The sequence below is a fragment of the Piliocolobus tephrosceles genome, chromosome 4 (assembly GCF_002776525.5).
Source record: "Piliocolobus tephrosceles isolate RC106 chromosome 4, ASM277652v3, whole genome shotgun sequence".
NCBI classification, from domain to species: Eukaryota; Metazoa; Chordata; class Mammalia; order Primates; family Cercopithecidae; genus Piliocolobus; species Piliocolobus tephrosceles.
Window position 1 is genome coordinate 137,022,740 of NC_045437.1, and position 16,663 is coordinate 137,039,402.

The following is a 16,663-nucleotide window of genomic DNA, read 5'->3' on the forward strand; positions in this document are numbered from 1 at the left end:
AGGTAACACAACGCTGAAAAGCCGTTTGAGTACAATGATTGGGAGTGAATGTGCTCAATTAAGTAAACTAGCTAATATAGTCACTCCATCTATCACATGCCAATTATAATTTTCAAAGGATTAGAATGAAAAGGCATTTCAAGTAATTATGATATCCTAAAGAGATGTTTAACACTACAACTACATTGGACATGCTTTCATCTTGCTGTGAAGATTTGGAGAATGCTTTAAGAATCTTAAAGAGGCTCTGGGCCATCATTATGACTATTAATTATCACGTGCAACTAGAAACAGAAGAACTGATTATGTGTGCCTACTGGTTACTTAACCTCTCTAAGGCTCAGTTCTCTGGTCTTCAAAATGCAGATATAGCACCTACATCATAGGACTGGTGTACAGTTTAAAAGAATTAATAAAACTAAGCACTTAGAATCGTGTCTGGCACATAGTAAGTGCTTAATGAATGTTAGCTATTATTATGATCATCACATTCACCATTATCATTATCATCGGGTCAAAAGAGGTTAGGTGTTAGAACTGCTTCAAATACAGGGACTGGGTCAGGCAAGAAGACTGAGAGAACATGAAGCAGGTGTATAGGAACATAGCTTTCGAAGGATGAAAAGCTTTATCTTCAAAGCTGGATTTCCTTTGCTCTGGGATTCTTTCAAGGGGTCACATACAAGCTGTTCAGCCCTCATCATCCTGCCTGTGCTGACACCATACCAGTCAGAAGGAAGAAGGAGCATCTAACATCGTTCAAGGAAACGGGCAAGTAAGATTTATTAAACAAATCCTGGGACACTGGAAAGAGCACTTCCTCCACCCCATCCCCTTGAGATCCATAGGAGGTAAGATGAGAGAAAAATCAAAGAACTTGTACTTTATACTCTGGATGGCACAGGTTGAACATGCCAAGTTTCGCCAAATTGTCAGATAAAATCTTAGATGACAGCTCCATAGAGAGAGTAGTTACAGGAAACTGTGGTTTAAAAAGTCTTCTTATATTAGAAGTATTTTTTTTAAAAGGGGGAATTATCAGCCTAAAAAATTATAGAAGACCAAAAAAGTAAGTGAAGGATGTATCTGAGTCCCAGAAGGATTGTCATGGGGAAGAGATGGATGATTTGTTCTCTGAGGCTCTGGAAGGCAGGCCAGAGCCAATGAAAGGGCAGATATCATAGAAGGCGGACTTTGGCCAAAACAATAATTACAAGTACCTAACATGTATCAAACTAGTAGAAACTGTGCTAAGTGCTTTATTTGTGTTATCTTATTTAATCTTCACAGCAATCCTATAAAGTGGGTACTATTATTCCCATTCACAAATTAGAAATAAAAAAAAATTGAGGCTTAAATTAAGGGAGTAGTTCCTGCTCAGTACAGTATAGCTAGTGAGGGACAGAGACCATAGTCCAACAAATAACTAGACTCTAGGACTTGTTTTCTAACCACTGTGCATGAAGCCTCCCAACCACTAGTGAGGCCAATCTATTCATTTATGTCCTGTCCTGCAGTGAAGCACTCCGAGCAGCACACATCTTTATACTAAGAAAGAAATATCAGGCTTCCATGAGATCAGGGCATTTCCCTTAGCTCCTTTAACGTGTGCTGGTGTTTGAAATGTGAACCACACAGCACTTAATTCCTATCTCTTCTAGGCCTCTCCTAGCTTTCTCTTTGAGCGTGCAGGCCCTTCTCATATTCCCTGTGAAACTGTGAGCTCCTGGAGGGCAGGGACGTTGGCCCCCACAGCATCCACACACAGTACCTGGATGAGGGTGCACGCTCAATACATGTGGAGGAATGAAGGAACTGAAAGTTTTAGCTCACCATTTTCATGATTTTTTCAATAAGCTTCAATTCTGTCACCTCTCAGCCTTAGCTTTTGTCTTGTGGATCAAAGAGGTCTTCTTACTGACTTTTTTGTGTAGTCTATGGTGAACCACGTCATAAATAAGAAGTGTCAGGAATAGAGTTTTAGGGAGAACCACATAAATTCTGTCCTGTCTTTGAATCTCATGAGTTGTTTGTCCTTTGGCAATGATCTCAACCTGTAGAGCCATTAGTCGACTGATCTGCAAAATAAGAACTTTGGCTACATCAATGATCTTATAAGCTATGTTCCCGGTTGCAGGCATTTTAGAAGTTGCCATATTAGGTTAGGGAAAGGGCAGAAAGATGGGGTCCTAGATCCCCACCATCTCTCTTCCACCATAGTAGCTCTGCTTTTTGTCTGTTTTATATGAGAGAGTTCTCCCCCAAGATTCCATTTGAAAATAGAGCTTCAAACTAAAAAGTGTGGAAACTTCTGAGCCACTTGATTTCTCTCTTAAGGGCTCTTCCAGCTTTGATCTACAATTCTGTGATCACACAGGTATGTGTGCATGAATATGGATATGTGTGAATTTGTGGAATACTCCTGGGCTGAAGACTTAATTGTGTCCTCAAATACCCATGTCTCTGCATAAAAATCTTCACATTTTCCTATTTTAGCCACTTTAACCAACCAAACCTTTAAGGTGTCCTCTCCCTATATAATCTCTGGTAACACAGAGGGTAGTCTGTTTCCCTCTAATTAAATAAGGTATTGTAGCTGTGCTTAAATCAGTGAAAACACCATAAATATTGGGGAGAAAAAAGTATTTGTGTTGACTTATCCAACTACATTTGGAACCAGGGAGGCACACTTGGATATCTACAACAAACACACCAACAGACATACCTCATACAAGTATCCACTACTGACAAAGCATTGTAAATGTCAGTCAGGGTCTCACAGACTAATTTCTCTCAGTCCTGGGATTTAGGATAAAATGCTGACACTTTATGGCAGAAGGTCAGGGACTCCAGGTAGGGCTATTGATTGCAAGGCTGCATGGGTGTACTACCTGGCCTGGGAATATTTGGTCTTCCAGAGAGTCCCTTCATCTTTATTCTGCCCTAACTGTTGTAGTCAGGAATGACACCTGGCAAAGGCCATTTCAGAGCAAGAGCAAATTTCCTGGTATGATGTGGGCCCTTATGGCTATAGTTCCCAGTAGACTTAAAACCAATCGCATCTTCCCTTTACATGACAAAACCTTCCTATCCAGAAAAGGCCAAGCAAATACTCATAGCATGCTCATCTTTTGATGAAAAGCCAGTTTACACCTTCACAGGCCTCCCATATAGTAGGTGCCCATTGAATGTTTGATAAAAAGAAGAATGAAAGTCCAAACAAGATAAATATGAAAGCTACTGGGAACCAGGTAAGAAAGATTCTAGTTAATCATTTATTTGTCCATTTACTCATTCACTCATGAGTGCTTAATACTGTCAGACCCATGGTAGACACAGGAATGCAGCAGAGAAGAAGACAGGTCTGGTCCTTGTTTTCAAGTTACCTAAGGTCTAGTGAGAAAGGCCAATATTACACAAGTAATTATAGAGCAAAACCAGTGGACCCAAACTTGATCTTGGAGCTCATGGAAGGCCTTGCAGTGAAAGCAATGAAGCCTGAAAAAAAAAAAGTGCTTTTGGTTGGGTGAAGAGGGCTGGGAACACTCTAAGCAGAAAGTTCACATGTGTTGAGGTTCCAAGTCAGAGCCACAGAGGGTTTACTGCCCTCTGTCACAGAAACTGCCTGTGCATGTCAGCCTGGATTCAAATCTCAGCTCCACCACCTCCTAGCTGTGCAACCTCAGGAGGGCTACTCAACCTTTTGGTGCCTCACTATCTTTGCTGCAACATAAGGATTATTATAGTATTTCTCATAGCTGTTGTGAGGATTAACTATGTTATATGTCAGATTCTTAGAGAACCGTGCTTGGCACATAGTAAATATTTACCTAAAATCCTGTGTCTCCTGGAGCTCCATTTCTCTCCCACTGTACTTTCTGTCTTAAAAATCGGGATAGGTAAGGAAACAAGGACTGAACTCTTCTAGTTACACAGCTCACCAACCATCTGCCAAAATTAGTGTTAAGGGGTCTCTCTTGCTTCAAGGCTGCTGGTGACAATGAGTTTCTGTGCTCTGTCAGAGCAATCATAGCCACTGTCTTGCATATCTGAAATGGTCCAAAGGATGCTGACCCAGCATGACAAAGGCCATTCCAAATCAGCCGAGGTGTGCATATTTTGCAAGATCGAAAGATACCAACACCAAGTGCTTGAGATTAATAGACCAGCCTCTTCCTTAATCTTCAGGGAGCCAATGTGGCTTTGAGAGATATTTTTTGATACCTCTGAACTGAAGAGAATCTGGAAAACTAGAACCCTAAATCACATATCCAGGAAGATTGTTTTGATGAATTTTTTCCTTTTGAAAACATCATACCAACTCTAGAACAAATTGAGATCTTCCAGAAAAATATGATTTGCACAAACGGTAATGAGTAAGTGACAAAGTTAGGATGAGACCCTGGGCTTCTGCTGCACTCTGTGTTCTAAAACTCTGCATACATTAACTTGTTTTATCTTTAGTTTATGAGATCCACATTAATATTCTCACTCATAGGTGAGACAGCTGAGGTACAGAGAGAAGTGACTTGCAACGGACAAACGGCTAGTAAGTAGCTGAGCCAGATTTCAAACCCAAGCAGTTTAAGGAAGAAAGGAGTTTACTTCTTGGCCTTGCTCAAATATAATGCCAGTCCTAAGAACTGCAAAGGTTTCCCCAATTTGGGCAGTGTGGCCCAATGGAGAACGAGCCTAATCTTTAGAATGGGAAAGGTTTTAAATTTGAATTCCAGTTTTAGTCAAATGACCTTACAACAAAAGGTTTTTAAACAACTTGAACTTCATTTTTCTCCTCATAAAATGGGACCAGAATCTTAATTTTCCTGGAGGGATGCGGAAAATCTTGGGGATCTCTGGGGTGAATTCTCTCAGAGGATGGGGATGAGTACAAAGAGTGACCTAGACTGGGATGCTTGGATCACCTTGGAAGAGAGTATTCTTTGGCATCTGGGGTTTGTCTTTCTATCCACCCACTCTCCTTTTCCTTCCAAAGGCTCTGGGCAGTGTCAGCTCTGGTGATCATAAAGGGTCTGTTACAGAAGAGTGAGGTGAGAGCAGAGCAGGAGAGGGAAGGCTGTGTGGGAGGAAGAAGAGGAAACTGGAATAAGCTTCATCAGCAAAGAGAGTCCTTGAGGGGGGCACAGTGGGGAGGAGGGAGCACTTCTGAGCTCCCTCTCTGTCTCTGGCTCTGTCCCTGCTCCACCCCCCAACACGGAGGCATATGAACACACTGAAAATGCAGTTGGGGGAAAAGAAGCAACAAAGAAGGAGCAAGCGATTGCTCCAAATCCTACCCCAGCTTTGCTGTTTAACTTCTGGGTGACTTCAGACAGATGACCTCCTTTCTCTCATTCTTGAGTGTCCATTTTATAAAATGAGGGGCCAGGTGAGATGAGTTTCATTGATACCCTTCAGCTCTCACTCTGCTGGATTCTTCAAACAAGGGTGAGGGCACACTCTTTACATGACTGCTGGCCTTGTGGATGCAGCCTCACAAGCCTTCCCAGACACCCCACAGCTGAGGCGGCCTCCCTGGCCTCTGATCACCACACTGTGACAGGGCAGGTGGCCATCTATGGGGCTTGGATACTTTCACAGGCTGTGATTTTTCTCTGGCATTCTTTTGAGAACGTTATTTTACATGTTCTAATCTAGCTGGAAGACAAGGTCAGGTTGCTTCTGGGACAAAGTTCAGCCTCATGCTTCTTAGTCCTTGCATGAGCCCAGTGCAGTATCAGGCACACGGACAGGCCTTGTCCATGTTTGGTGGCTGTCTGGACGGCTGTAAGAACCACATCCTGAGAGAAGGCACTGGGGGAACAGGAGGGTGTCCAGACTGAAGGCGCAAACACCAAAGAGTAAGCAAGGTAGCCGTTTTCAAATACTCAAAGGTTGCTTTGTGGGAAGGCAGCAGACAAGTTTTGCAAGAGTCAGAGGGCATGTAGAGTCAGAAGTGATAAGAGGGCGACACAGGGTGAACAGCACACAGGTCGTACTCTGTTTCAGGAAGAGTGCAGAAACTGAGCCCTTTGAGAAGGAAAAGGGCAGCCTCAGAGGTAGGACTTTTCCATCACTGGGTATTATTCAAGCATGAGCCAGATGGCTGAGTTTCTGTTGGGGATGTTGTAGAGGAGATTCTGGCTCTCTACATGAAGTGGGTTAGAAGCCCTCTTAGGCTTGTCTTTAACTACTTATTTGCATATTCAAAACTAAATTCATATTCCCACTCTCTCTACTTCTTTTAGCATAGGTCTAAAAGATTTTGCCTTTAAGTACATTTGATATGTAGGTGCAGACATTATTTTCTAAGAATCTGTTTTATTTACTAATTCATTCATTCGTTGACTCTTTAAAGCACACCTGTTATGTGCAACTCACTTTGCCAGGCACTGGGAATTCAGCAAAGAATAAGTCACACACAATCCTTCCTCTAGGAGCTTGTAGATAAACAGTGAGGAAGACATTAAATAATAGAGAATCAGTTATCTAATCTCAAGTATAGTAAGTGAAAAAATATCTGGGGCTATGGCAGCATAAAACAGGTAGATGTGATTTCATCTGCGAGAGCGTTGAGGGATCTCACTTAATTCTCATAAAACCCTATGAGGATGTACATAATATCATTCTCTTTTTTAGAGATAAGGCAGCAAAAACTCAGAAAAGGTAGATAAATTGATTAATGTTACATAGCTAATAAGTATAAAAGTCAGAATTCAAACCCAGAACTGGCTCCAAAGCCACCCTTCCCAACTACTATACCACCTGCCTAACCAGAAGCTGCAGAAACTAAACATGACTGTGAGGTATGGAGCCAACAGGAAGAGAGGCACTGAAGAAAGTGGATGAGCTCAGCTTCGCAGAAGGAGTCGACAGATTTATCACCACAGGGGAGCAAGGAGACTAAAGAACAGCTTCTGCTCAGGGCTGATCCAGCAGAGGAGCAGCAGCATGGGGCTGGGGGCTTGGACTAGCTGCCAAATAGACCAAAACTTCCAATCTAACATTCTACAGGAATTAATCTGCAAGCACATGGCAGAAATGGTCAACTGTCCTGATTTCCAAGTACCCTGATAAGACCTGGAACGGGCTAACTCCATCATCTCTTCCTCAGCTTCTGCCACACTAGAAATCATCATTTTAATAAAATTCCATCAATGTAGCTGTAGTTCTTATCTTTGTGACTCACCAGAAGCAAATCTTAGACCAAATGAATGTTTCTCAAAACAGAGGACCTGCGGACCTCTGTAGTGTGTCTGTAGAGCCAGTTTGGAAAACGGGCATTAACAAGCAAATGCTTCAGTGCCAGTGCGATTGCCAGTATGAGTACCTAAACCATGGAGTAAATGGTGGGCTGGATGTCCAACGGGAATCTGAGAGTCTGGATTGGAATGTCAAGTCTATTGCTGCTACTGCAGGCAAGATTTAAACTCAAGCTGTCTTGGCCAGGACAACCGCCTCTCTTTTCTGGCTCTTTCCCCAACTCTCCCTGCTCAGCACTCACATAGCACAGTAGTAAGAACACACATTTTGGGATTCCATGGCCCTTGAGGAGAAGTGCAGCCCCATCACTTTATATGTTTTGTGACTGTGGAACAGTCAACCTTTCTGAAGCTCTGTTTCTTCATCTGAGGATAACATCAACCTCAAAGGCTATTAGGAAGGTTTAATTGACATGCATTTAAGTGTTTATCATAGTGTCTGGAATGTAGCAATCAGTCAATTGTGGAAGTTATTGCCATTGTTATTATTGTTGAAATTTATTAGGGATTTAAGGAATTCTAATTCAGTGACTCAAGTGTCTCGGCCTCAGGTTAGCCTGATCATCTTACTCCTATGCCCAACTCACTTGGTTTTTGTCATATTCCTGACAACCAAACTCCATTAATTAGGTTCCTGTCTTCCTACTCTGCAGCTCATTCATGTAATGTCTCTGAGCCTCAGTTTCCACATCTGTAAAATGAATTCCACCTTGTTTACTTCATAGGAGTATTATGACATCCAAAACCCGGCAGTGTGATTCATACAAAAATGTCACATAAACTATAATATGGTGTAAAACTGAGAGAGATTGATGATATTATTATTGTTATTACTCCTCTAGAAGGCACCATATGGTTCACACTGGTCAATGTTGTCCAACAAATTCAATATTTTTAGACAGGAGTCTGCTGAACCCTGTATAAATTCTCACAATCTTCTAGTTCTCTATGAGACTTTAAAATATGTGCTTTTATTCCAGTGAAATTCTAAATACCAATATAACAATCTGATCATTTACTCCATGGTTTAGGTACTCATATTGGCAATCGCAGTGGCACTGAAGCATTCGCTTGTTAGAGCCGCATTTTCCAAACTGGCTCTACAGACACACTACCGAGGCCCACAGGTCCTCCAGGTCCTCTGTTTTGAGAAACACTCATTTAGTCTAAGATTTGCTTCTGGTGAGTCACAAAGATAAGAACTACAACTCTGGAGGGCTCTGGCTGCCAGATGTCTGCATTCCCCACAGTCTCAGAGCAGGGAGTGAATGCACAGTCAGTGCTAGGGTTTGGAGGAGCACTGGCAGCCAGGCTCAGCACTTGCGGGTTCCAGGACCCAGGCAGGTCTGTGAGAGATAGCGGCATAGCTTTCCAATTTCTGCATGGTTCAAGTTCATCTTATGACCACACCAATGCTATGGAAATAAACATACATATCTCTTCTATAAAATATGGATATATATGCAAGCATATATATGCATATGTACATACACACCATATGTGAATATGTACAGATGGGTGGATTTAATATGTGAAGTAAGAATTTTCCATTTGTGCAGAACACTTTTAACTTTTTAAAGCATGGTAGCATTTGGCAACATATTTGGTCTCCCAGTGACACTATGAGTAGGTAGAGTGGGAGTTACTGTTCTCAATTGGCAGATGAGGAAACTGAGGGTTGGAGAGTTGTCCAAGAATACAGAGCCAGCTAAGAGTGGCACCTGGACAAAAAACAGGTGTTTTTTTTTTTTTTTTTTTTTTTTTTTGACTCCTCGCCTATAAGTTCTCTTCTCTGACCTACAATCCCCTTCCCTCCTCTCTTCTGACAGCCCTTCAGAGGTGGCTATTTGAACCCCAAAATCATTCCTCCAAAGTGTTCTGCTAAAAGAATACTGCTGGCTACTTTGAAGCTCATGCATTCTGACAGGGACAGAAAGAACTGCAAAATAAAAATGTAGCTCCCTCCTTTTGTTAAACCTTTCGAAGCCTTCCTTGGTCTCTAACTCTATAATTACACCCTAATCACAAACATTCCGAAGGAGTGGGTCAGTTCTATGCAGCAGTAGACTAATTATGTGGCAGAAATTCTAAAAATTATCATCTTATAAATTTCACTATTCCTCTGAAAGGGGAAGAAAACACACCACATACTCGACTATGTTTCAAACTGAATTAATTAGTAATTTGAAGCCTAATTATCAACTAATCTATTGGAACATGTAAGTCTTTTTTTATTTGGATGATATATGCAATTTGCATCCTATTAGCTGGCAGTTGTATGGATTTGAGAGCTCATTAGGTCAGAAGAAGAAAAATGCATATCAGAAGGATATAACAACCCAAGAGACGGACTTGGTGATGCTGTGACTGAAGGGTTACTGGGCAACAGATGGAGGCTGGCAATGTAATTACCTGGGGTCTTTCAGTGACTCTAAGGCCACTGTATGCAATTTCTGTCTCACCCCAGAGAGGTAATTATGTGTATCCCCACCCTTGTTCTGTGTATTCTTGTTCTATGTTTGTTCTGTGTAATCTTAAGCAGCAGGGTGCCTACAAGGTCTCACTGAGAGGTGCCCTGGAGTTGTAGAAAACGCCTGAATACTGTCTGCTACCCTTGGTGACAGGCCTAGCTCTGGTGCTGCCTCACCATTTGACCTTGGCCAAGTCACAGCCCTTTGCTGGTTGTTTCCCTAGAAACAAATGAGGTTTAAGTGGAGATGAATTCCTAAGTCCACTCTAGCACTAAGGATCTGGGAGTCAAGGGATGTCATGGGCTTTCCTCGCTCCAAAGTCAAAAGTTCCATCTTTGCAAATGGTCTTTGGAGGGTGAGACTCTCGGTTCCCCAAAAGTGTCTGGAGAGCCACCCTCATTTAAAATGCAAATACCTCTGAGAAAAGTAATATATTTAGCCATTAACAGCTGGGCCTAAATTAACCTACTGCCCTAAGCCCTTCTTATTTCACGTCCTGACTCTGAAATATTGCCAATACAAGTTAGTTGAAGAAGGAGAAAGAAGACTAAGGCGGGGATCTATCTAAGGCTGGATGCCAGGTCAGAAAGAGGGACAGAATTTATGGATTAGGCAGGATGCTTTAGTCACATTTTTAGATTCATGCACCCTGTGCCTTATTTCTACTAATGGCCTTTACTCCAGAAATGAGTAGCAAATATTAATTTTTGTTCAAATAATATTGCTCATAGAGATAACACAAAACAACATGGTTAAAACTGAAGCCAGTTATATGTTCAGTTAAATAAGTTAAAACCTGAAAATTTGTTATAGATAAAAAGCTAGAAACCACTTCTTCATGGAAACACGGAAAATTGCAAAGACAGACCAGGATAATAAACTGTAGAAATAGTTACCGTTAAGAGAAACTTGCCATCATTCAAACTGTCACATGGAAAAATTTGTTATTGATTAAAATTTGATGGGTGATGCAGCCACTTTGGAAAACAATTTTGGAGTTCCTCAAAATGTTAAACACAGAAGTATCATATCACCCAGTAATTCTATGCCTAGGTATATATTAAAGTGAAAAACTGGTGCACTGATGTTTTATAGCAGCATTATTCATTATAGCCAAAAAGTGAAAACAACCCAAATGTGCATGAACTGAAGAATGGATAAAGAAAATGTGGTATATGCACATAATGAAATATTGTTTGACAATAAAAAGGAATCAAGTACTGATACATGCTGCAACATGGATGAACCTTAAAAATGTTACGCTAAGTGAAAGAAGCCAATTGCAAATGACCATATATTGTATGATTTCACATATATGACATGCTCCAAATAGGCAAATACATAGGGATAGAAAGTAAATTAATGGTTGCCTAGGGCTGGAGGAGCTTGGGGGATAATAAGGAGTCATTGCTAAGAGGTAAGGGATTTCTCCTAGGGGTAATGAAGAATTTTAAAATAAGATTGTGGTGATGGTTTCATAACTTTGTGAATATATTGAAAACCTTTCAGTTGTACTCTTTAAATGGATTAATTGTGTGCTTTATAAAATATGTCTCAATAAAGCCTTTAAAAATGGGGTTAAACACCAAATGAAATTACATTTGGCTTTGGACAGAAAAGCTAGAAGAATTAAACTTCATGATAAAAAAGTGGAGGTGTAAAACATGACCCAGAAAAAACAGACTTCACAGAAATAGTGGTTACAAAAGAAAACTCATAATGGTACATGCTAGTAGGTAAAATTTAATATACACAAATAATGATTTGATGAATTGTTTTCTTTGTAATATAAAAAACAGTAGCACTCGATACAATGATCTGTAGTACATTAAAACAAATATATATATATTTTAAACAGACTTATCTATGCCACGTAGAAAAGTGAATATAAACTAAGTGGACATAATATTGTTCATGCTGGGAAGTTGTTTCTGGTTAAAATTTTGTCAATACTAGTGTAATTATGATGTAAATGTATTTATAAGCAGTAAAACTATCGCTGGGGTCAAAATAGAGTTTGATGAGTGAGATGTGGAGAAGATAAAAATTTATTATTGCCAAGACTCATTACAGCCCTGAATTGCCCCTTCCACCTACTCAGTTCACACCAGCAAGAGGCAAGGTAGGTCCCCAAACCTGCAAAGGCCTTGAGTTGAGAGCCTGCAGTGCTCTACTCACCAGATTTGCAAGGATGTAATGGTAGCCGATGCCATTCTTCTCCAGCTTTATAATCTACAAAACATAATAGGTGGAGACTCATTAAACATACTAACAATTAGAGCCACAACAGCAACAAATTTGTTTTACAAATAAGGAATAGGCATGGAGTGCCTATTATATAAACTCCATAACTTGTAATCTTACAGCCCTTGAGTGGCAGATGGCAGAATTTGAAATCAGTTTTGTCTGATTCCAAGGGTAGAGTGGTGTTACTGTAACCCCAAGGACCCATCTGAAATGCTCACTGCATTCTTTCTTTCATAAACCTTCTTTGTATGTGAAGATTCTTCTTTAGGTGGGAATCTTATGTTGATGAAATCTGTCATCATGATATTTGTTGATTGGAAGGATGGATGAGTTAATAGGTGGATGGTGGACGAAGAGTCAGATGGGTAGGTGGATGACTTCACCTTCAATTCCTTGCATGAACCATAGGTAGATGCTCTTCTTTCTTTTTCTGAATTTTGTGCCTTCCTCCCCGAATCAGTTGGGTACTCATACATTAATGGATTGCCCAAGTTAGAAGCCAGAAGGGAAGGTTAGGATCATCTGGTCCAACCTCTCACTGTACAGATAGGAAGTCAAGATCCAAAGAGGGAAAGTGGTTTGCCCAGATCCGATAGTAGCCTGGTGGCAGCATCAGGACAGGGACCTGACTCCTGTGAACTTTTCCATTTGATGTCTGATTATGGTTAATCATAAAGAACTAGTGCACATGAATACCCTTTTATCCCAAAATGCAGACTATCCCTAATTATCACAGGTAGAAAAAATATTTGTGGAAAGAACTGCCCAGAAGCTTGCTTGGGCAGGAAACACACCTAATAATGAATGGTTAAGACTACAGATCTTGGTTTTAGCTCTAGCTCAGCCTGCAAATTAACTTAATCTAATTCCCTATTTGTTTTTAATCATCAAATTGGGGTTAGTGTACTCTTCTTGGTGCCTCTCCCCCTGTACTGTTGCAAGGAGACATATAACAAATGATAAGCACTTGGGCTTCTCTAACTGAATAAATTTTCAAGGTTATTAAAATCCACATTCAGACATCTACTTAATTGGATGTATGTGCATAGTGACTCACATTTTTTTATGTGGGGAATAATTAAATGCAAGCACACACAACAAATTATTTGAAACAGTGGTTAGATTGTGAAATTCCAGACCAAGGAGCTCAAATACTATTGGGATGATAGTTTTATTCATAATTCTTCATTACTTTTTCATCTGCTTGTCAAATGGTTTGCTGTCTTTTCAACAATGAGATACCCTTATCAAAAACCTATTCAGCTTCTAATAAACACAAAACAGCAAATACATGATATTTTAAAACCAACCACATTCAGATAATGGAGAAATATCATCCATTCAAGATGAAAGTACAAATTGAAACATAGGAAACAGCTGATAACTGATGACTTTTGACTTATAAAAACTGGCAATTTCATGTGATCCAACCTGATATCAACCTTCCCATCTATCTACTCCCCAACCTATACATTGACCTTCCCTCCTCTAATAACTTCCTTTCACAAATATGTATTAAGTGCTTGCTATGGGTGAAGCACTGTTGGCAACACAGTGGAAAGGTGAAAGAAGCATAGTGCTTGCCGTCTTGGAGATAACACTTTACTGAGAGGAGATCCAAAATAAATACGTGAACAGATAAATATATACAGGGTAACAAACTGAGAAAGGTGTTGTAAATGTAAGAAGCAATTTCACAAGGGGTCCATCACCTCACTGACCCCCATTACTTCAAAACTCATTCCCAATGCATTGCCTTCATTCACAATATTTGTGTCTGAATGGCCTCTCCCATTCTCTCTGATTGTTCGTATCCTTAATGACTGAGCTCCAATCTCAACTCCTCTGTAAAACCCTCTATGATTAATGAATTAATCCATTCAACAAATATTTATTGAACATAAATTATATGCCAAGCACTATGCTATGTGCTGGGGAAACAGCATTGAGCAAGTGAGGCAAGGTCTCCGTGCCCTCATTGAGTTGAGTTGACATTTTGGTAGGGTGCCAGATGGTCAACATATAAATAGATAAATGAACAAGATTTCAGCAGGTACAAGCACCATGAAGACAATAACGTAGGGGGATGTGATGGATGGCCTCAACAGGTCCTGGTCTACTCTCACTTCTAACTCATTTTGTGCTTAATGACTGTATTATATGCTTTGGCATCATATATTGAAAAAGTGTTATATTCTAATAACCCTGTTCCTTGCTCACAAACCTTCACTGACTCCCCACTGTTTACAGAATAAACCCTAAACTCTTTCTAATGGTTTCCGAGGATATTCTTGATTATGTGTTTATCTTCCTGCCATCCTCTCCAGTGGACTCTCAGCATCCATCACTCAGCCTGCAAAATGGCATCATGAAACCCAGCCCTCAAATGCCCTCTGGGCCTCCTGACACGCCCTTTCATTCATCTTAAAGGCTCTTATCCAGCCAATGACTACCTATAGAAATCCAGATTTATCTTACATTTAAGAACGTTCTTAGAGGCTTCATTGATTCCTTATTCTTTTAATTCACTAAAAAGAATGTATTGAATACTTTATTTGGTGCCAAGCACTATCCAAGGCATTGTGGACTCAGCAGGGAAGAAAATAAAACAAAAATCCCTGGCATCGCCGAGCTTCGATTTTAGTTGGGAGGCTGGAGACAGACACAGGCAATTAATTCCCTATGTGGAATTTTGAGTCACTATTTTTTTTTCCCTCAGATTAGGTGAAAAATTTCGTGTTAGACTGCATGCAGTTACTTAACGTAACTGTATCCCAGGTATGTTCCCAGTTACTGACTGTGAGATAGTCCAGGATGACGCTAAGTGTGAGATTGTAAGTCAGAGATGTAAGTTGTAGGCTCATTACTGTCATTCATTAGTTGTCTGAGCCTAAGGCAAATAACTTAATCAATTTGACAGTCAGTTATTCTGTCTATAAAACGTGAGCATAAGCAATGAATCAAGTGATCTGTAAAATCCTTTCAACTCTTTGGTCTTACTTTTCAAAATAGATGAAGGAAACAATTTTAAAAAATGTTAATAAGCTACAATCTAAAATGCCCATACAAACAGGTCACTTCTTTACAAAATGCAAGTTTACCCTTTGACAGAGGAGTTAATTGTAGATAGCAGAAGCAGAAAAGTTGCATGTTTAAGAGGTTGGGCTCTGTGGCCAGACCAAGAAAGGTTTGACTTCCTACTTTTATCATAAGCTAGCTGTGAGATCTTGGGCAAGTATAATCTCTCTTTTCTTCATCTATAAAATAGGGGAATTGATGAAAGCTGTTTTACATAGTTGATGTGAGAATGAAATAGGATTATGCATGGAAAGGACTTGGCCTAGTATCTGGTATACCATACACACTCAAAAAATAGTAGCAATGGCTATTGTCTGTACCACAGAACAATATATAATAGGTCATCCGTCTATTAATATGTCATTATCATTCAGCACTTTTTCCGTCGACTCTGTTATCTTGTCTTTTTATCAGTTTTATAGAACAGAGGCCTTCATTCATGTTTTACAGATGGATTCACTTATGCCCAAGGAAGGAAGTGACTCAAGAAGCCGGTCCTAGTAGGCACTAGGAATAGCAAAAATAGGCAAATGCTTGCATGTGTCACTTACTGTGGGGCAGACTCTGTTCTAAGTGCTTCACATGAATTGATTCTTTTAATTCTCACAAGAGCCCTCTAAAGGTGGCTATTATGAGGATGATGCCCATTTTACAGATCAAGAACTTGAGATGTAGAAAGATTAAAAACCTGGTCAAGGTCACAAAGCCAGTAAATACTAGAGCTGGGATTTGAACCCTAGCCAGTCTGGTTTTATTTCTTCTCTTCACTATTATCTTATCCTGCCTGAATTGAAAACTGGAATTCAAATCCCTGACTCTGGCCCAGAGAACTTCCATCTCAATGGAAACAATTTTTGATGGGTTTCTCTTTCCAAGAGGGAAGGCCAAATTCATACTTTACAAAGTAGAACAGATAGTGCCTTAAAGAATCCATAACATTCAAACTCTCTCCATGTTCTATTGCTGAGGCCTCTGAGTGATAGCTGTCCTACTACTGAGATTCTCTGTGAGGGCCCCAGGGGTCTTGAAGGCCATTAACTAACTTTGTCATGTTGTCAAGTACCTAAAACTATCAATTTTATTGTGTGACATTGTTCGAAAGTTACTGCAACATCTGCTACCTTGCTAGCTCTGAATCTGAATACATAAACGTAGTTTAAAAAGATAAAGAATCTACAAAAAAATCCTGCTAATTCCGTGATGGGCACATGCTTTTGTTCTGAGACCAGGGGAAGCACAGTTTAGAGAGATCTAGCTCAAGACCGTTGAGGTTACAATGCCTGTTTATAGAAGAATGTACCATGAATTGATTTCTCAAAGTCAAGGGCATGTTCAAGGAAACAATAGAAAGAAAGGTGGCTGCAGCTTCATTAGCCTCTTAAAACAGGTACGTGGGTGAAAGGAATGAGATGCCAAACCCTGGATCATGAGTGACAGAGTCCAGAGTTGAACCCAGAAATTTGGCTCTATAAGCTGTGTTCCTAATATGATAACATTTCATAAACTCTAAAATGATATGTAATTTATCATTATCTTTTATTTTTATTTTTATTTTTTGAGACGGAGTCTTGCTCTGTTGCCTAGGCTGGAGTGCAGTGGCACAATCTT

The 16,663-nt window shown here is 40.1% G+C and overlaps 1 protein-coding gene across 1 annotated transcript in view; it reads right to left on the reverse strand.

Annotated features, from left to right (window-relative positions):
• Positions 1–16,663, reverse strand: part of GRIA1 (glutamate ionotropic receptor AMPA type subunit 1) — a 332,303-nt gene that overhangs the window by 146,403 nt on the left and 169,237 nt on the right. The window contains exon 5 of the mRNA XM_023227071.2: positions 11,909–11,962. Within this exon, the coding sequence (XP_023082839.1) occupies positions 11,909–11,962 (54 nt within the window). The remainder of the gene's footprint in view (positions 1–11,908; positions 11,963–16,663) is intronic.